This window comes from Buteo buteo, chromosome 23 (assembly GCF_964188355.1).
Source record: "Buteo buteo chromosome 23, bButBut1.hap1.1, whole genome shotgun sequence".
Classification (NCBI taxonomy): Eukaryota; Metazoa; Chordata; class Aves; order Accipitriformes; family Accipitridae; genus Buteo; species Buteo buteo.
Window position 1 is genome coordinate 19,085,413 of NC_134193.1, and position 20,952 is coordinate 19,106,364.

The 20,952-nt window shown below is 54.4% G+C and overlaps 2 protein-coding genes across 2 annotated transcripts; one reads left to right on the forward strand and one right to left on the reverse strand.

The window, feature by feature from the left end:
* The first annotated feature begins 438 nt into the window (after positions 1 to 438).
* On the forward strand, positions 439 to 12,382 carry CACFD1 (calcium channel flower domain containing 1). The gene is made up of 5 exons (XM_075055457.1): positions 439 to 562; positions 5,541 to 5,613; positions 6,046 to 6,171; positions 6,317 to 6,424; positions 6,879 to 12,382. The coding sequence occupies exons 1-5, from the start codon at positions 439 to 441 to the stop codon at positions 6,970 to 6,972; spliced, it is 525 nt and encodes a 174-aa protein (XP_074911558.1). The 3' UTR covers positions 6,973 to 12,382.
* A 186-nt stretch (positions 12,383 to 12,568) lies between these two features.
* SLC2A6 (solute carrier family 2 member 6) lies at positions 12,569 to 17,604 on the reverse strand. The gene is made up of 10 exons (XM_075054991.1): positions 17,472 to 17,604; positions 16,677 to 16,839; positions 16,364 to 16,570; positions 15,640 to 15,739; positions 14,874 to 15,085; positions 14,594 to 14,746; positions 14,134 to 14,242; positions 13,723 to 13,896; positions 13,248 to 13,393; positions 12,569 to 13,159 (listed from the first exon to the last, which is right to left on the reverse strand). Exons 1-10 carry the CDS (start codon positions 17,570 to 17,572, stop codon positions 13,004 to 13,006), a joined length of 1,521 nt encoding a protein of 506 aa, XP_074911092.1. The 5' UTR covers positions 17,573 to 17,604; the 3' UTR covers positions 12,569 to 13,003.
* Between the last annotated feature and the right edge of the window lie 3,348 nt (positions 17,605 to 20,952).

Genomic DNA, 20,952 nt, shown 5'->3' on the forward strand with positions numbered 1-20,952 from the left:
CCAGACCCTGGCGTGGATGGAGTGCATGCCTGCGCGGCCGCTTATGAATATGTACACGACGGGCTCTGCCCACCAGCCTTTTAATGAGAGTGACATCAAAGCCCTGCCTGCTGGAGGAGGGGACCCACAATGCAATACGCAGGCAGACGTGGAGGCAGCTCCCACGGCCGCTGGCATCGCTGCTGCAGGCAGAGACCCTCCATTGTCAGCCCTGGGGGGGGGCTGCCGGGGGCCAAGCCCTGCATGGGGGTGCGGGGAGAGGTCCAGCAGCGGCAGGGCTGGGTTTAGGGGCTGTGTCCTGGGCTGGCTGGAGGGGGGCACGGGGGGAGCGTCACTTGGGGGGGTGTGTGTGTGGGGGTGTGTGTGTGCATCCTGCGCTGCTGGGGCTCAGGCGGGGAGCGGGGTGCTGCCCCCTGACCCCCCGGGAGCAGGGGTGCGATGAGCTCTCAGGATGAGCAGTTCCAAGCAGCAGCCCCTGACCCAGCGGCTTCCTCCACCGATGATGGCATGACCTGGTGGTACAGGTGGCTCTGCAGGATTGCCGGGGTCATCGGGGGCATGTGTAAGTATCCCCTTCCCTCGCAGCCAAAGGTTTCCCCCCCGGCGCCGCTCGTGCATGAGAAAGCGTGCGTCGGGGGTCCCGCCTGCCTCTTGTTAGGGTCACCTTTGTGTTAGGGGGGCCGCCCCACGAAACCATCATTTGGGGTTATGGGTTTTGTGTCTGCTCTAGACATTAGCTTGCTGCGTTTCGGGCAGAAGGAAGAGTCGTGGACGTGTCGAAGTGGGGCGGTTTTGGCTGGCACACAAGGGATGTGCTTTGCGCTCACCGAACCTGCTGAACTTCGGCACCTGGGAGAAGGGATGTCATGGGGGGATCTGCAAATCCTCGAGTTTCTTCTTGGATACAGCACTCACTGGAAGTGATGGGAGCAGCAGCCGAGCCCCTGGTCCTGCGGGAGGGCTGTGGGCAGATAAACTAGATGACGATTTTACTGCGAGGACCAGGCTCAGGGTGCTCAGCAGGGCCAGGTTCAGGGCTTGAAGAGGGGCCACGAGGTTTGGTTCATCCTATTTGTCTGTTCGGGTGTTTGTATGTTCCTGCAACTTATTTTCTTTCCCCATCCTGAATGTCGGAGTGTGTTTCCTGTTACTCCTGTTGTTGATTGCAGAGGGCCTGCCTGTGGTTTTTTTTGAAGGTGAATAATGGACTTGGTTTGTGTTGTGTGTTTTTAAGGGGTTTAGTCTTGGACACGGAGAAGAAGGGAGCCGGTGTACAGCAAAGTGAGTTGGCTGCGCTCTGAATTACCTGCTGCTGAAAAAAATTTTCCCAGGGAAAGAGTCTTTGCAACTTTGCCAGAAATCAGCCTGTCCTGTAGTGCTGTTTTGCTACATTCTGTGGGGAGATTAATAGCTCTTAAAAGCAGGAGGGACTGTTATGACCGCTTAGTCTGATCTCCTGCAGAGCACAGGATGGAGAATTTCTTCTGCTTCAGGTCCACAACTTCTAGTAAAACAAGAGTGTTTCTCAGCCAGTGCAGTCAGCCCTGATTTATTCCCTCGGCTGTGGCGTTTCGTCTGATCCCCCTCTCTCCCTGTCCCCTTCCCGTGCCTGCCTCTTGCCTCGGGACTTGACTGCACAAGCCCACCGCATTTTTGCAGCCGACCTTGTAGACCATGGTTATCGCTGGGCAGGCTCGTTACAGCTCTTTTTGGCTAGGCTGGTAAAACATATGCTGCTCTCACTGTTTTATGTCTCAGGTGCTGAAATTCCGGAGGTGTGAAAAGATTTGGTAGGACTGCTCTTACGGGGCAAAACGTACCGGCCTCGCCGTGCTCTGCCTGGGGCCCCCGTGCTTCTGGTCCCGGCAGACGGCCAAGAGACCAGCTGGGACGTGTCTTCGGCGCAGGTCCCAGGTGGGGGTTTAGTGTAGCGGCGTCTTTCCCACGGACTGGAGCTGTAGCGGGAGCCTCGGCACTTTTTGCGTGGCTTTGGCCCGTGCAGAGCTCAGGGGGACACGGATGGAGGGTGAAGAGCTGGAGAGGACGGCTGTTGGGTCGCGTTGGTGGCATTGCCCGCTTCGTGCTAGAGCAGCTCACGAGTGGTTTAAAAGCACGAGTCTTTGAAGACGTATTTTTTCTCCGTCTTCGCGTTTCAAAGCAGCTGAATTATACTTGGATTATTTTCCCAACCTTTTGTTCACAGCTCTGAGAGCTCATGACTTGTTTTTAAAGGAAGCTAAGAGTTTTACGTATTTGGGCGAGTCTGTGAGAAGAAGCTTTTGGAAGAAGTGTCAGGCTCTTAACAGGATTGCTGATGATTTGGGGAGTCAGTCAGCTTGCTCTGTAGCGCTGACAGTCTCCCTTCATGAAGTTCATCAGGCAGAGAATGAGGCAGTGTGAGACACAGACTCCTCTTACGAGCAGGGAAATGGGGGACTGTGGAAGAGGCAACCCTCCAAGGTCCCATGCTAGTAATGGCCCTCTGCAAAATGCTCCTTGTTCAGCATCACGTTGTTGAAGGTGGACAGTTTGGAAAAGGGGTGACTAATAACACGGCAAGGCTGGAGTTTGCTGCTATTTTCAGAGCTTGCTATGAAAGAGCAGAAATAATTTATATGGATTTTGAGCAATTGGATTTATGGTCCTGCTACAGGGCTGGATTATTTCTTACAGAAGGAAAAACTCTCTGTAGAAAGGATGAGAAACCTGGTTAGTGGAGGTGAGACTGGCGGACAACATCTACCCCAGGCAAACACCTGCAGCCTACAACTTGCTTAAGCCAGAAAGGTCCAGGGGCCGGAGCAGGAACAAGAACAGCAAGGTTTGGGATCTGTTTCTGGCTCTTGCCCAGGCTGGCTTGGCGACCTTGGCCAAGTCCCTTCTCTCCCTTGTGTTCCTGTTTGTAAAAGGATGAGGAGAGTCTGTGGCTTTTGTAAAATGCTCTAGGAGCAAAAATAGGCTTGTGTTGAGGACAGTGACCAGCTGCTTGAAATGAATAGAGCCTTTGTAGGGGGTGGTGTTCTTCCCCCCCCATTTTAGCTCCCAGTTATTTGTGCTTCCTCAGGGATTCGAGATGGGACAGCAGTTAAACAAATGGCAGAACTGTCTGTCTTCCATAGCTTACGTGCCATTGAGCATTATCTGCATTTTAAACCTATTGCGAGGCCTCTGTTCTGCAAAAAGAAGTCTCTGGCTTGGCAGCTCCATCCCCTTTTGGCTACAGAGGCAGGAGCCGATCCCGTCCCAGTGGGACAAGGATGTACTGGGCTGCTGTGGGATGCGCTGCTCTGCAAAGGAGATCGAAGGTCACTGAATCGTTATCTCTGTGGCTGTTGGCAGCCGCCAGCGAGTGCAGTGTTCCTGCGATTATAAACCTTTGACTCCTTTCCCGCTGGCTGGTGCTCGTGCTGACGTAGGGGCTTGCTCAGCTCAGGCTTGCTGGGTCATTAGTCCATTGGCAAGCGGGGTGGTTGCTTAGCTGAGACTCCTACAGGGACACTTAGTGCTCAAGGGTTGTTTTGGGGTGTTTGAGGACAAAACCAAACCAGAACCCTGACAAAACAACCCCTGCTTGGCTAGATTAAAACAAGAGTAAGGCCAAAAACCTGCTTGAAAAAGTAACATTCTGCCTCCCCGGGTTTGTTCTGTGGATGAGATCAGTTTTGTAGCTCTGTGCTCTGCCGTGCTGTTAAACAAGGCAAGTTCTGCTGCAGCCTCGGCTGCATTTTGGGAATAGTTGAGATGTAGCTGATTTTTGCTGTTCTGCTAATTATAAAGTGCCTGAAAGTCACTTAACATTATTTTCAGAGGTGTGCTTTCCTGGGAGAGAGCAAGTGTCACAAGCCTGTGGTGCTTCCCCATAGCTCCTCTCCTGTCAGCGTCCAAGGGTCTGTTAGTCACAGAGAAGAATTAGAAGCTGCCATGTTGTGCCCTGCTCTCTGTGCTGCCCGCTGCTCCCAGCAATCCTGCTTGCCATTGCTTTTCCAGCGCTCCAGCTGTTTGCATGACTATGAGCAGATGATCCCACCCCAGTGCCTCAGTTTCCCCTGCAGTGTGGGGACACTGACACTGGTCCCTCTGTGATGGGAGGATGAGGAGCGCCCTTGGAGCATGGCTGGTAACATGTCCTCTGGCATTTCTCCTCTGGTGGCTCATCTTGTTTGTGCAGGATTCTCTGAAAGATTTGGGGTCCTGTGGAATAGTCCTAGGAAGCCTTTAAAAATAACCTTGGCTGGTTGTTTCCTAAAACCAGGAGGTCACTTGCTCCTGGGCTGACCTTAGATCGGTCCTGTCATAGGCCTGTAGTTTTGTTTTCCAGTCTGGTAAATAAGGATAACTATTTTTAAGGGAACTTTGAAGATTCAGCAGTGTGGCAGCTTAAAAGAAACCTTGCAAACACGTGCCGGGCTTTTGAAGGTCAGCATTGCTCACAGCGGCTCTGCTCAGGGATCCCCTTAGCAAAACACGAGCAGACATCCGAAATACCCAAACCCAGGCTGGTCTCGTTCTCAGAGATGGACTCTGCTGCTCTTCATTGCGCTGCTAATCACCCCCAAGACAGCCTTTAAGGGCTGTATAGTTTTAGCTGGAGTTTTGCAGGATTGGGGGTGTTTTCTGTGGACTCAGTCCGTGTCTTGCTGCCCTCCCTGCCCAGGCTCGGGTTCCCAGGGAAGCAGCAGCAGCCTGTTGGCATGGCCGGAGGAAAAGGGCCGTATCAAGTGCCGGGAACGCTCTGCAAGTTTAATGAGGCACGAAGGAGGTGCATGCAGCCTCAGCTTGGATGCTGCTGCCTTGTTCCTCTCCTTGCATTACAGAATCAGGAGTGCTGGGGCTATTTTGGGCTCTGCTTTATCTGACATCCGCTTCCATTTGTATTAGCGGAGACCCAAACTTGGCTCTTTTCTGCCCATCTCTAGCGGAATTGCACAGAACCAGCAGCGTGTGTGAGACCGGGTTCACCTCTGCTTTATTTAATGTGTGCCCATGTGCCTCGGTGCTGCAAGTTATGTTTTTGCTGAACTTTCCGCATGCTGCTCAGAGACGGGTGTCTGCTGGGACCTCTTTGTTCATCCCAGGACAACGCAGTAATTCCAAAGAAAAACTAGAGTGCCACATACGTGACTCCACGTAAAGGCAAACGCTCTGTTGTTCTACACAAGTGAAACAGTCGTGCAAGTGTCACGCTGAAAAACCAGCCGTTGAGATCAAAAGGATACCTGATCGGAGGAGCTGGGAGCAAACCCTCTCCCCTGCATCCCGGGGTCCTGTCCGGACCATCAGACCTTTCCACCCACCCTCCTGTGCTGGTGCAGGCTGCTCTGCCGTGCCTAGAGGTGCTGGCTAAGGCAAGGGGTCTTCTGGGCAGCCCCTGCTCTGCAAAACAGCCCAAAATACGGGAGAGCAAAATCGTGCTGGTGTGGCTGCAAGGTCCTGTTGCAGGGCAGAGCTGGGAGGAGAAGCCAGCCCTGCTTGCCAGGCGCTGGCCCCGTGGGCGCACTGGGTTGGTCTTCATGGTCACCAAAATCCTCTTTGCTTTCCAGCCTGTGCCTTCGCTGGTCTCTGGAACTGTGTCACCATCAACCCCCTGAACATCGCGGCGGGCGTGTGGATGATGTGAGCAGAGTTTCTTTTCTTTGTTCTGCCGGGAGGAAGGCTTGGTTAATTAGACACCACTGAGCAAGGGGCAGAGCTGCCCCGCTTGGGCAGTGGACCTGAGGGAAATGTCCATCGGGCACTGCAGGCTCTCTGAATTGCCAGATCTTGCTCCATCGGGCGGGTTGAGATGCTGGATTTATTCTATTTACATTCATTCTTTACCCCTTTTTAGGTAAATACTGAGATACCCTTATCCAAAATAAGTCTGGGGCACCAGGGTTTGGGAATGATCCAGAAGCGGGGAGGGAGCGCGGTGGGGTCCAGCACCACCATTCCCATCTACCTGCGTTTGGCCATGGGAGCGGCTGGTCTCCGGGAGACTGGGGGGCATTGCCAACCCTTCATCTGGGCCACATGGGCAGAATTAACTTTGGTTTGCTCTATCTGGAGGCTCAACGCTTTTGTCCTGTTCCTGTGCGAAGCCCCCTTCTGCTGCCAGTTTATCGAGTTTGCGAATGCCGTCTCTGCGAGGGCGGACAAGCTGCGGCCTTGGCAGAAAGCCGCTTTCTACTGCGGGTGAGGATGCTCCTGGGGGGTGTTGTGGTGGTGAAGCCATCCCGGGAACTGCGTCGGGATGCACGTGGGCACGCCACGAGGGACGAGCATCCCTGCATCCCGTGGGGAGCGGAGCCCGGCTTTGAGGGCTGCCTCTGTCTTCCAGGATGGCTGTGTTCCCGGTCATGCTCAGCCTGACGTTGACCACGCTCTTTGGAAATGCCATTGCCTTTGCCACCGGGGTGCTTTACGGCCTGTCGGCACTCGGCAAAAAGTAAGAGAAATCTGTCTGCTTGTGGAGGGGAGGGAAGGGGAAGGGGGACCTCCAGCCCTCACCCCCATCTGCCTCCCTAAGGCTATGCTTTCCTCTTGTACTAACCATGCTTTCACATGTAAATGCTGCCAGAGAAGATCTCCTTGCCATCATCTCAAAGCCCTGGGAGGGAAGGTCCTAGGGTTTGCTGAGGCTCTGAGCTTTTCCTTGGGAGTTCAATCTAGGTTGCCATGTGGGTCCCAGCCCTCTTTCTGCAGCCGTTGGATGGATGGATGAGCCCGGCTCTGGGGGAAGTGAGCAGCTTTGGTGGGGTTGGAGAGGACCAGCAAGTCCCATTTCAGTCCTGGCATCCCTCAGCATGGAGAGGTCCGGGACCCGGTTGGGAGCCAAGCGCTGTACCCACCGCAGTGGGCACCCGGAGCTCGCGTCCCCACACTGTCCCTTCTCTCTGCAGGGGAGATGCCATTTCCTACGCCCGTATCCACCAGCAGCAGAAGCAAATGGATGAAGAGAAGCTCACGGGGGCCCTAGAGGGACAGGCTCTCTGAAGCACGTGAGCTCGGGGTAACCTCTCCTGGACACTGAGATGTTGGTGAAGATACGGAAATCCACTCTGCCCTTCCCTCTGCCCGCTCCCCTCCCTGTTATGCCATGATTTCCCTGGACACTGCAGCAACTGGAAATCTCAGGGGCTGGGGCGGGCTGTGCCCTCTTCTCACACCAGCAGCCAGACCTCAGCGCGTTGGCCCCTCTCTCCTCCTCAACCCTCAACCAAATATCTCACAGTCCCCCTATTTTTTAATTTTTTTTTTTTTTTTTTTTTTTGCTGCAGAGGTGCTGGCTCTTTGAGTGCTGCTTTACAAGCCTGAATAGGTAGCCTTTCTTTGGAGTGATGCCTGATAACGAGCTGAGGATGCAGTCCTCATTTGGGAACTGCTTTCCGGATGGGGTGAGGAAGGACAGAGCTGACGTGCCAGCTCCTCGCCTGCACTGGTCTCATGGGAGCCAGGGAGCTGCTGGCCTCATGCCTGGGGGTAACCTGCCATTGCACGTTACACGTTTTTAGTAACGCTCTCTGGTGTGGCCCTTCCCGGGGGTAATATACACTAATCCGGGGTTTAGCAATACATGGTGATGCTTAAGCTTGGTCTTCTTCCCCTGAGTATTTTTAATATGGGTCCAGTTAGGCCAGGCACTGAAGGCATCGCTGCATGGGAAAGGACTTCCAGCAAAAAACCCACATAAAGACAACAACCATCTCTGCAGAGGAGCTGCCAGAGGTGCTGGGGCAGATCCTGGTACCTACAAAGCACAGTCCCTGCTTCCTCTGGACACAGCTGCAGGCAGTTACTGCAATTTACTTGAATTATAAGAACTAATTACTTTGTCTTAATAAGGGTACTTTTCTTAAGCTTCACTCTTTTATGGGGGAAGAAGGGAAGTGAGGTTTGCTTTACCTCAGCTGAAAAAGGGTACGATTGCTTGAGCGAAGTGGGGGTTTTTTGCTGGTGTAAGGGTTACTGATGTGCGACAGCATCCTTCTGTCATGAGCCTGGGACTCTGTTATCATCTCTCACTCCCTGCATTTGCTCCTGCTCCCATGACCCATCCCTCTATGCAAGGGACCTGCTCTCTGCTTCTGTCTGGTACAGCCTTTCTCTTTGGGCTCATGTTCTTTTTGCATCAGTCCTGGGCTGATTTTGTATGGGAAGGTGGCATATCCTTCCTTTGCAAACATAGAGATGTCTGCACCATTTCAGTGTGGATAGCTGGGATGTCTTGCTTCTTTATTCCAGGCTCCATCAGTGGTTTTTGCATTATATTTTCTGTTTGCTTTGTATCATGCAGAACAAAACTGCTTGCTAAGTTCAGGTCCCCCTCTTCTCATTATGGTTTCTTCTGGGGGGGGTTAATTTATTTGAATTTACATGATTGCTTTTTACTTTGATTAGGAAAAAGGGGAATAATTTATTTTTAGTTATTTAAGTATTTTGATGGGACTCATTTTCTCTGGACATAGAAAACAGAGCACTCATTTCTCCTGTCCTTCAAAGGACTGCCTCATTTCATTGGGGGGGCCTCTCTGAACCCAGGGAGAGGCCTGGCTGCTGTAACTGGGATGCTATAACTGGGATACGGTTAAAATCCTATTGTGCCCTTCAGAGTGTTTCTCATACTTTTGGAAAGTGTATTGTCCCTTGACCCCTTTGTCTTCTTCTGGGCCACTAGCTTGACAAAGTTGGTTTTCCCCCTTTTCTGGGAGAGAGAAGGGAGGAAAACTGGGCTGTAGCTGCTGGACTGGAGGTTTGTGCTCACTCAGCAGCCAGGGCAGGTAGCGGCTCCGGTGAGCAGCGGCCGTGGGGACTGCAGCCTGTTCTTACTCTCCTGCCCTGGGAGCTCACCTCCCGCTGCCACCAGCACTTTGTGGTCCCATTTGAATCACTGGGGTACCCGAGGGGTCTGCGAAACGCTGCTGGAGGCTGGGGGCTGTCTGTCAGAAGGGTCTGTTCGCCAGCAGCTCTGTGGCTTTTGAGCAGTGTCGTGTTGGAAACTATCTATATAACACATCCTTCCTCTAGATACGGTGTGTTTTCACGTTAGTTGAATGACACCAGCGCATCCCTGGCAGAGCCTGGGACGGAGCCGCCGCTGGAGGGGATGGCTGGGTACGGAGGTAGTGTTTGCATTGCAGCGGGACCAGAGCGGTCCCTGGAGATCGGGGACCTAAGCTGCCAGCTAATATTAGCTGTTGTTCCTTCGGTGGAGTTCAGGGAGGTGTGAGGATTTGCACCGGTCAGGAACACGGCTTGGGTTTATTTACACGCACAGGCCCTCGCAGCTGGATGCTGGGTAGCCACTTTGTGCTAAGCCCCTTTCCCCCAGGGCTCCGAACGGTGATTTCTCCGACACCTGCTTGTCTGGGAGGCAGAACAGGCACCGCCAGCCCGGACGCAGCTTGTTTCAATAAAAGCTGTGCCATTTCGCAGCCCCCAGCGCTGGGCTGATCCCTGTTGCTGCATGAAATACGTGGGTCGTTGGCCTTCCTTGTGTGTGTGTGTGTGTGCAGGGACCCCAGCCTCCTGCGTGGGTCACGCTGCCTGCAGTAATGGGGTGCTGCAGGAGGAATACGCTGCAGCCTGTGGGCTACTTCGGTGGTAATTGCCTCTCCGCTCTTCCAGCCAGCGGTGTCCCTGCGCGGTCCCTTTACTGGGTGCTTCAAGTGCGGAGTCCTGCCTAGCAAACAGGGCACCTGCTTTGATTTCAGGGGGGTTTGGGGAGTTAAGTAGTGTTTAGTAGAGGAATGTTGCAGACTGGTGCACGTAGCTACGAGCATGTCTTTGGTAGTGACTGCTTTGCTCTGTGAGTAGTTCCACAGTAGCTTTAGTGACAGGAGGCGAAAGGCAAAGCAGAGGTGATAGAATAACGCTTGCAGGCTGATCTACGCCCGCGGTGATGAACCACGGAACTGGCAGGACCCTCGCTGGCTTCATCGGATTGTCCTGATGCCATGGCACAGCAGCAGCAGTCCCTGGGGCTGTTGCAGGTGGGTGCTGCTCCAGGTCACCCGGAGGGCTCGTTGGCACGGACGGGTCCACTCTGCTCCCTTGGCAGCAACGACAGAAGTCCCTTGTGCACCAGCAGTGCTGTCGTGCTGTGTTTTGCAGCAGTTGAGTCTGACACTGGGGCCAAGTCAGCGAACAATCTGAGCTTAACGCTTTTGTTGAAAATGAGCCTCAGGGACTCTTCTGTAAGAGCTGAGCCTGGAGCCTTTGGGCCCAACGCTTAAAGACACCGGGTCTGTTCAGTGTCTGTGCCTGCTGCAACAGGAGGTATCTCAGATCCGTGCTCCGAGAGTGCTGACTCCTACAGATGCGTGTCTGGAGTGGGAGCTCTTGGGAATTTCGTCTGTCTGTGATGCAGCTGAAACCAAGCCCGATGCTACCATCATTGCAGATGTGGCTTGGTGACAGCACCCATGGCTTTTAAGAGTTGTAGTGACAGTTAGTAGATGGTCTCACCTCCGTGTGGGCAAGAGACTCTTTTTGTGGAGATAAAAAGGACCTTTAGAGTAGTAGCGTCACGGTAGTCAATATGCCCATTCACAGTGCATGGTGGTTGTTAATTGTGTTTAGAGGCGCCATCAGGGTGCTTGGAGCTGTGTAAGGATAAATGAAGTTAAAAGCCCTGCTCTAGAGATTTTTACAGGCTCAACCCAATCCCTGCTGATGGCATCCAGGCTGGATGGCTAATCCACGGGGTTTCCATGGAGGAGGTTCTGCTTGCCAGGTCTTGGAAAAGCCTCTTGGGAGACGATGGGACAGAAGTTTTGTTAAGTGAGAACTCAAGAGCAGGTGATGCATTGACTATAGTGAATTGTTGACACCAAGCGTGGAAAGACACCTGGGTACTGGCAGCACATGTGCACTTAGCAATGGACTGTTACATCATTCACCATGTGAGCTGCGCACTTCTTACCCACGTGCATTTATACAGCGTGCAACTTTTCCATGTCCAATTCAGTTATGAAGTTGGCAGCACTTGTGCATATTAGCTCCACTCTCCCCTGGGGCTGTCCATTGGGTGTGAAGAGAAGAGCAGAAGCTCACTTTCTGCTGCGTACCCAGACCTCGCTGCTCTGGGCAGGAGATGATTTTGTAATACTAATTGATTCTCTGTGTGTGCAGTGAATAAAAAGACCATTCTACCTCTGGAAAGAGCCACTGTGATTTCTCAGACTCTAAATGTTGTAGCAAAAACCCTCAGACTTTCTATATTGAAGGAGGTCACTCAGAAAATACTTCTCCAGTGAGGTTCTCACAGGACCTGAAGAATCCAACCTCATTTCATATTCGGGCATTTCCTCCTGAGGCTGAGCCCTGGGAAGTTCAATTCATCTTTGTCATTTTTTCCTTAGGAAAAAAAATCCACTGTCTTCAGGGAAGAGGTTCACTGAAGTGAAGATATCAAAACCTGGTCCATAGCCATGTGAGAAAGAGAATGCTCTAGCACAGGGCTGCCAGACATCCTGATCTTCAGAAGGTCAGTGGAAACCAGAGGCTCTTGAGACCTCTCGTAATCAGGCCATGCTTAGAAACAGTCCTATTCCAGCCAGGGCTGAACATCTTTCTGGAAATGGGTCTCAGCTGCAAAGGTTAGATCTAATACTGAATTTTCTCTGTGGTTTTGATTTTGGCCCATCTCTCTTTCTCTGTCCCAGGCTGCTTTAAATTAATCTTCTGATAAAGCACATCTTCTCTTAGGTGATTTCTCTCATCTCCTGCTGCAGGGGATCTAAATAGTAGCTAGCATATCTTGAGATCTGGGTCAAATATGCTATGTTACGCCATGCTTCCTTGTCCATAGCAGGCTGAATGTTCCAGGAATAGGAGGATACAAGCATCTCCACCAGACCTCGGGGTGCCAAGTGCATTTCAGGAGGTTAGACAAATACTTGGGCAAATCATCTCCCAGCTCAGCCTTTGTTGTTCTGCCCTTTTGGGAGGAGTTAGGTTGGATGGGATACTCAGCAAGGCCATTCTTTCCTCGCAGCCATAAACACACCCTGCAGCTGTGTTCGACCTAGGGTTAGGCTCTAAAATAATAAAAAAACAAGTCCTTAATCTTGCAGGACACACAGGAAAGGGGTAAGAGCAATTTGCTACTAACTATGCAGTTGAAATCCCAAAGTGATGGAGGTGGAGGCTCCACACAAAACTGTGATGGAGGTGCATCCACCTTCCTCTTTGTGGATGAGTAAAACCCTGTGGTGGGAAAGACCCACCCCAGTACAAAGTATTGGCAGTACCCGCTGTGTCTTTCCTACAGTGAATCACTTGCACTACAGCTGAATGTTTGTCTGTTCCCGTTCTTTGTTTTGTCCTGGATTTTCTTTGTGAACTGTATTTGGTCTTGTTCATTAGGCTTCTAGTGTAATGTGTGTTTTTAGAGCAATAAAACATGGCAGCTTTTTGTACAAAATACCTGGCTCTGCCTCTTTCACAGTCTTTAAGTACATGAGACTCATCTGGGATGCTGCAGGCTGCTGTGGTCCCCTTGTCACAGTCCTGGTCTGCCTCTCCCATCCCACATGCCTGCAGCTCCCTTCTCTGCAAATCAAGGCAACATTGTGAAGTTGGAGGCAAAACTGTTTTATTCTTGCAACTACATGATGAACTTTTGCCAAAGTGGCTACAGCTGTTATCTCTGTTCCAGCCAAACCCTCGGGCTCTCGGGCTGCTTTGGTGGCTGCTGAGCGAAGGACGTGCATGTCTCTTGTCCACAGTCACACCTTTTATTTTCCAGGACATCTTTGCCTCCAGCCTGGCGCTGATTACCTGGTCCCATACCTTGGGTTGACATGTTGCCCAGAGAGCAACAGATAGTGTTGAATGACGGGAAGAGAAGGTAAAGTTCCAGGTGGCAACTTCTACATCCAAAGCGAGACGATCATGGCCACCCTTTCCTCTCCCGTTGCCTTCGCAGAGAGCTCCAGCCTCCACCTCCAGCAGCACAACCGTTTTCTTTGTTGCCCTTGAGAATCTGGACTGGTGGCCCAGTACGGCTCGCAGATGGCAGCTCCTACCTCATGAACGACCTCCGGCCAGTCCTGAAGAAGGCCTCGATCTGTTCCAGGGACCTGCCTTTGGTTTCTGGAACACAGCAGCCTGTGAATAAGACGTTTCCAGCACAGATGACAGCGAAGAATAGGAAGGGCACCTCGAGGCCGAAGGCTTCCTGGAAAGTGGGACAGAAAGCAGAAGTGAACTGGTGCAGAGAGGGTCTGAGGAGGGGCTGCCGGACACCCTCCCGGGGCAGTACCCACCACGACCCGGAGGAAGAACTGGGTGAGGGTGAAGGCTGTCAGCCAGCTCACGACGACGCAGAGGCCCGAGGCCACCCCACGGGCTTTCAGAGGGAGGATCTCCGACATCAGCAGCCAGGTGATGGGCCCCCAGCCCATGGCATAACCTGCAGGGGAGAAGGGGCAGGGTGAGGCTGCTGAGGCTCTGCAGCCCGCTGAGGAGTGCAGAAGAGCCCCGTGCAATCCTGCCCTGCTCCCCCATCAATCATTATTCCCCCCCATCAATCATTATTCCCCCCCATTCATGCTCTGTCAGTCCTCAAAGTGACTTCAGATGCCATCTTTCTTGGTCTTCCAGGGACATCTGCCTGCCTTCCAACTCCAAGCCCAATCTCCTTGCTCCATGTCACCCTGCCTCGGATGAGAAACGTCCCCCCAGGCTGGTACCCAGCCCTGTGCTGTGGGTCCTGGGCGTTGTCTCGCTCTCTGCACCTACCCATTATGAAGAACATGGTTGCCAGGAGGGGGATGAGGGTGATGTAGTTTGTTGGCTCAGCAGGAAGGTTGGCAGAGCTCACCAGGGTCTTGTTAGCAATGGTGCTGTTCTGAGAAGCTGGCACGAAGTGGATATAGAGCCCCATGGTCAGGTTGGAGACCAACATGACACCAGCTGTGGAGAGATGCAACGTCACAGTGGGACCGATGGGTGAGTGACCCCCTCCGTGCCAAGGACTGAGCACCCAGGAACGCCTCTGCTCAGGAGCTGAGCCACCACTGAAGGAAAGAGACCTCTCCCCTCCCTGCCCGAGTCCTGTGTGGCTGAAGTTTCCACTCCTCCACATTTGCAGAGCTCCTGGAAATCCTTAAGTAAGAGCTTCCCTTGAACAACAGTGGGAGAGAGACATACCTGATACGAAAAGAAGAATCTTCCTCCCAGCTTTATCCATTGACACGGCAGCGATGGCCACAGAGAACAGACGTACCAAGCCAACAAGAGCTGCATCGTACTCTGGTTTCTGCAAAAGCAAAAGCAGCAGGGAAGCTGAGATGGTAGAGCCAGGGAAAGGGCAGGTTCCTACATGTGTTGCCTTGAGTCTTGCTCATGACTTTGTCAAAGCTATCCTCCTATAGCAAGACACCAGAAAAGAGCCTGAAGCTCAGAGGAGAAGAGCGGGGAGACAGTGGGGCCAGTCCTGCTCCCCATCCTCATGCAGCCTTTTGCAGGGCAGGTGCTTGGTGATTGCTGCCAGGTGCTTTAAAAAAAGGCTTCAAAGTTGGGGTTCTTAGAGCTGCAGGGGACTCGGAGCATTGGACAGCCATCACCGAAGACGAGGCAGTCCGAGCACAGGCCGAACCCCGGGGCTTACCAGGATGACGGATGTTTTCTTGAATATCGACTGCAGGTACACGAGGACGCAGGTGACGCCCGAGAGCTGCTGCAGGAACCTCATCCCCACCGCGATCAGGATGGGCTTGTAAATGAAGGGGTCCTTGATCTCAGCACAGGAAACCCGCCTGCTCTGGAGGGGACAAAGCCACAACGCCGAGGTGTTACCACCTCCGGGCACCACCGCGGCACCCAGAAGACGGCTCAGGAATTGCCCAAAGGAGGCTGGATTTTGCAGTGTTCACACTGAGCCTCCTCACCTGCTTCCTCACGCTGTCCTTGATCTGCTCATATTCCCGAGCATAATCCGTGTCCCTGCCCCGCAGCCAGCGCAGCGACCCCAGGGCCTCGTCGTCCTTCCCCTGGGAGAGCAGGAACCGGGGCGAGTTGGGCATGAAGCAGAGCAGGACTATCATCACCAGCACGGGCACCTCCCCTGCGACGGCCAGCCAGCGCCAGTCCAGGACCAGACCTGCCGAAGCAGCACAGTTAGGAGCGGAAAGCATGCCCTGGCCTTGCCTCCATGTGGGCACCCCAATAATTTAATAAATCTAGCCAGAAAAAAAAAAATAAAAAAGAAATAAATAGAGATTTTGCATGTGTTTTTCTCCTAGCAAAGAAATGTTTTAAGCTGTACGATATGGGGAAATTCCAGCAAGCTCCCCCAAATCTTAGAGTATCCAGCAAGATCCTGCAGCAACCAGGGCACACGCTGGCAGGAGATGCACACACAGTTCATCGCGTGCTGCCCTTCAGCCCTGACGAAACTCGGCAGGACCCAGGTCTGCAGGCACAGTAATGAGTCTGCGTGGGTTATGGATTTATCCCTCTAAGCACACACACACAAGCGTGGGTTATGCACGGGTGATCCTGTCCAGACCCGCTTTGTACACCCGCGGTGGTGGTTGTGAGCTGGCTGTGAGGGGAAGGAATCCATCAACTCGCCGAGAAAGTTGTTTAAAATCAACTCCCCTCCCCTAAGGTCTCGCCGAGGGTTCCCTGCCCTCCAAACACCGAGATACTTGCCCAGCGCGTACAGGATGAGGGAGCCCAGCACCGCCATGATCTGAGGACAAGCGCCCAGCATGCCTCTGACCCCGGGGTGGGAGATCTCCGAGATGTAGACCTGGAGCGGGACAACGCACGCTTAACAGAGCCGCGATATATGGCCATCACCCCCAAAACCCGTCCTCCGTCACCTCACAGTCATCCACTGCAGCCAAGGGAAACCCAAACTGCTGGGAAACTGCCCTCTCGGGGTGGAAACCTGACCGGTCCAGCGGCGCGAGCTGGTCCCGGCAGGCGGAGCGGACGGCCTCGCAGACACGGCCACTTCCCTCCCGTCACCCCGGCGTGGGAGAAGTGCCCCGGCAGTATGCTCACACTTCCATTACTGGAAAGACGTGCCCCCAGGGTTACTCAATTCTTGCCTTCCCCTCTGCATGCAACACGAGGTTGGCAATTGGTAAACACGGGAGGACAAAACTGCAGGGGGGAGCAGGGCAGGGACTGAGGACCTGCCTTCCCTTTTCTGCGGGCAAGAAAGTCCAGCACCGCGGGGACAGCTCAGGCTGGCCGTGCCGGGACTGCCCACCCAATGCACCCTCCCCATCCCCAATCGCCCAGCCGCAGCCCCGGAGTTCTGCTGATGCCTCCAAAAAACCAGCAGGATGCCCCAGGCTCAGCTACGGCGCTGCCCCCTCTCCTCCCGTGCAAATCCCCGGCAAACTCCCTCCCAACGGCACGTTACCGGGATGGAAGCGGACGTCACGCCGCCGGCGTAACCCGTCAGCACGCGGCCCAGCAGCAGCATCCCGATCCCTTGGGCACCGGCCATCAGCGCGTATCCCGCGGCGGAGGGCAGCGCCGAGAACATGATGCTCAGTTTGCGGCCCAGGCGGTCGTTGAGGAGCATGGCGCTGACCCCCCCCGCCGCCGCTCCCAGCGTGAACACCGACTGCGGGGAGACACGGAGAGGGACCTCGGTGGGTCCGAGCTCCCTCCCCGCACACCCGCTGGCTCTGTCCCCCCCAACCCTGGCAGGGATAACCCCCGTCTCTTACCCCGAACCAGGATGCCGTGTGCTGGTCCAGCCTCAGCGCAGGGTTGGGGTGAGCCTCCAGGGCAGGGATGACGGGCGAGGGGTAAACCAGGGCGAAGCCGAAACTGAAGTTCCCCAGGACGGCGGCGAACACGGCCAGGTAGAGGCGCTTGTTGCGGAGGCTCCTGAGGGAAGGACGGAGCGAGAAGGATGTGTTGGGTGCCCTTATCGCACCCAGCAGAAACTTTAAATCTGTCTTGCGGCTTCCCCCAGCCTTTGCCGAGGATCTCGTGACGCCCACGGAGGGATTTTTCTGGGGAATGGCCCTGCACAGCCCCAGGCTGGTGGGGTTTCTCCGAGCGGAGCAGTGGCCACTCCTGCCATATGGTGGCGGGGGGAGAGCACGTCCCCCCCAGGCACCGCCAATGCTTTCTTCTGTGCCGGGTGGTTTTCAGCATGTTCAGTAAACTGAGAAAAGCAGAAGCTGGAGCTGGGTGGCACCATGGACCCATCCGGCAGCCGGCTTGTCCCAGCAGAGCAGGGAGGGGGTTCCTTTCAAGGGTCCCAAGCCCCCCAGCAGGACCTTACACCCCCATGAGAGCTGGATGCCCAAAACCACACAAACCCATGGTTCTCCCAAGCGGGCTCATCCAGCACTGCACCCCCTGGGCAGGATGAGACCCCATTTCAAGGCAACTCAGGAACGACAGCGATATGAAGCAGCTTTTCCACCAGCTCCCCCCCCAGCCCAGTGCTCTCGGGAGAGGGGACGCAGCCCACCCCACAGCCAGCCCCACGTTCCCAGTCCGGTCCTTACCGCAGGTACTCCTTGTCGAGCCTCTTGCCAGCGCTCTCGGGGAAGGTCCGATACGAGGAGCTCTTCTTCCTCACGAGGGGCTCCCGTGCACTTGGCTCCATGGCAGCGCCCGCCGCGACTTGGGTGCTGCCGTGCTCGGGGCTGCCTCGGGGACAGGGAGGAAGAGGCAGCTGAAAGCGAAAGGGGAGAGGCTGCAACGCCGTTGCCTAATCAGAGAAAATCTGTGCCTCGTGGGTTTGTGCCTGGCCAGCCTATGGGGAGGAAACCTGGGGGCCCCCGGAAAACCAGCAGGCAAAGAGCCATGGGGAAACAAAGGTGCCCTACAGCTTTCATCCTGTGCCCACCCAGCCCCTGTTCCTCCCAGACCCCATTGACACCAAAACCCATCACTGCGGCGGCACTTACAGGGACGATCCTTGCAGAACCGTTTCCACCAGCAGAAACGACCCTTTGCTAAGGCCACGTCTCTCCCCTTGAGGAACCGCTACCGGTTAGACTGACCAAACTCTGCTTCTTTTTTACAAGGGTAAATTGCATCTGTGTGAGCCTCCACAGCCGCCCTGGGGAAGGCGTTTCAACATAGAGCAGAGCTCAGGAAGAGGAAGAAGAGGGAAGGAGCGAGGGGTGAACTCAGAGGGGGGACAGGGAGCAGGTGAGGGGGATGAAGAGTGCTGATGAGGATGGAAAAGGGGAGGGTGGTATCTCTGCCACATTGGGTGCAGCTGCCAGTGGCCCTGGGCTGCCCGTGGGTGCCTTTGCCCCCTCGTCCTGATCCCCCCGACCCCACAGGGCTCAGCAGACAGCGTTTTGCTGGGGCATCTGCACATCCGGGGGGGCTGCGAGATCCAAACTCACTCTATACAAAAGGAGGGGATACACCTACTGGCTTTGCACTTGGATTTAATTAGCAAAAGATGTCTTTCCCTAAACTACTGTAGTGCTCCTCTTGTTTCCATCATTCACCTTAGTTCCTCGTGCTTTTGGGACCACCTGGATGGTCTCTGCACCCTCCCTGCCTGCGTGGGAGCCCCAGTGACGTTTTGGTGTCAGCCGGGACCTGCTGCGCTCTTTCCTTCGTGCAATCTGCTTCCCCTTCTGCAACCACCAAGTGCTGCATTTAGTGTCTGATTGATGCTGGGGATTTACAGCTGACTCAGGCACTCGGGGCTGTGTTTTCTCCGCAGGAAGAAAGGTCATGGAGCAAGGGGATGTTGGGGCAGCAGGCCAGCTCATCCAAAGACTTTCCAGTGCCTTATTGGTCCGAGCAGGAATGTCACAACAACCTCCAGCCGACCTGGAGCCCTCCCTCCATCAGCAAACACCATCGGTCACCTCCCTTGCACGTACTTTGCTCCGTGCATCTGGGCTACCAGTGCCCACTCGCTCCCACAGTGGCAATGCTCTGTGCAAGCTCATGGCCCTACGTGGGGCCACAGAGGCTGGGACTCATTGCTGCTGGTTGCATCTTGTGGACCAAGGAAAATCTGCAAATGAGTGGTCTTAGGGAATTTGCAGCATCCTTCCTCTTCAAATTCCCTAAGGCCGCTCACTGAGAAAGCTCTTCTTTATTTCCTCTGCCCCTCCTAGGCCTCAGCTTTTTCCCAAAGCTAGGTGTGCTGAGTCTCTGCAAAGCCATATTTGCCATGTTACATCCCAAAGCAGCTGCCTTTCAGCCCTACAAATTAAAAAAAGGCCCCCAGGTCCAGGTGAAAAGGGGTTGCAGGTGCTGAGCATGATGGTGCTTACCGGGGAATGTGGCTGCATGGTCTCTGGGGGCTGAGACTGCTGCAAGATAAGGGCTTTTCTCTTTTTCTTCCCTGATCTTTGTTTTTGTTATAAATATCTCTAGTGAGGAGGAAGGTATGGGCTTGCTGGTTAGTTATCTCTGGCTCTTTCCATCATGGAGCTGTTTGGCTGCTGCTCTTTGGGATGGTGGCGGGGCTGAGCGTGCTGCCCTATGCAGGGTCACGCCAGCTCTGTGCTTGTGCTTCTTGGAAAGGTTTGTGTGCTGGGTTGCGGGTCCCTGCCAGGAGTGATATTGCTTAGAGCAAAGGTGTGAAACCTGCATTGCTGGTCTGTGGTGCGCTTGGGAGCGAGTAGAAGAAAGGCTTCCGTGCATGTTGATGGGTCTGTTTGTGCATCCTTTGGATGTTCATGTCTCTCAAAGATAAGGGCTGGGAGCTTCCCGTTTGCAGAGGCAAACACCGAAGCAGGGAGAGATGGTGTGTCCTGATGGGGTGTGAGGAATCGACGGCAGTGCTGGGTGCTGACCTGGTTGTGCAGTCTGGTGGCTTGGACAGGGAGAAGACAACTTGGAGCAGACTACCATGAAATGGCCGTCTGCATGCTGCGACGTCCCTTGCTAATTCATCTCCCTCCCTTCATTTGCTTTTGGAGATCAATGTGGCCTCTAATGAGGGAATTCAGAAAGCAGGATCTGTGCTTCCCCTCTGTCTAGAGCTTTGTGCTCTCCCAGGAGCAGCGGTGCTGAGCCCCGGGCTCTGGCAGCTCCTTGGGGCTGCGTTGTGCTTGGGTGCACAGGCTGGGTGCTGGGTGGCCGGAGGCAGCCTGCTGCAGCCCTGGGACCCAGCAAAACAAGCCTGGGACCCAGGACCTGCTCTGTTGCCACAGTGGGGTGAGCCCACCCATGCTGGTGCGACCCCAGCATGTGCATGCACAGGGCTGGAGCCCCAAGTGCCACCTCCTGCCCCAGAGGAGCTATTGCCTATATCTGATTTAATTCTCATGCTTCCAGCTACAAGGTAGCTATTAACTGAAGAGGCTTCAAGCCCGTAAACGTGCATTAGCTGGTTTTGCTGTATTTATGTGATAATTTAATTACGAGGGGTTTTGCCTAAATAGCCCTGTATGTGGGAGGTTTTTGGGAGGGAGTAGGGTGATGCAGGGAAGGCTGGCAGTGGCTGCTGCGTTTCCTGGGCTGGGAGTGGTGTTAGGATGGGGCTGGGGACAGGGCTGGGACCCAGCACCGGGCTGGGGCACCTCTTTGGCACGTGGCCGCTGCACGCACTTGTTACAGACCTCGTGGAAGGACACGGTATCTGTCCTAAACCTGAAGCTGCTTGGACATGGGACAGAGAGGATTGCTCAACCCAACTTCCCCCCCTTATATCTGGGGGGGAAAAGCATATTGGAGAGAAGCCCTGAGCCGGAGTAGTCGGATCTCCCTGAAATGTGAAGGGTTATCCAGTTTCGGTGCAGATCCATCGACTTCTTCAAACAGGAAATTACTTTGTGTCTTGAAAAACCTCCAAGCACCTGTAACGCCGGGGAGCACGGGGAGCCAGAGCCCGTAGGAAGCTTAGGGAGCCGGGGCTGAGCCCCTGGGCAGGTTTGTCCCTTGGTGTGCAGCGGGACAGTGTCCTCCGGAGGGAAGGGGGGTCCCTCAGGCATGGTGTAACAGGTCCCCGCGCTTGCTTTCGGTGAGCACTGCGTCCTTGCTCTGCCCTCCGTGGTTTCTTTC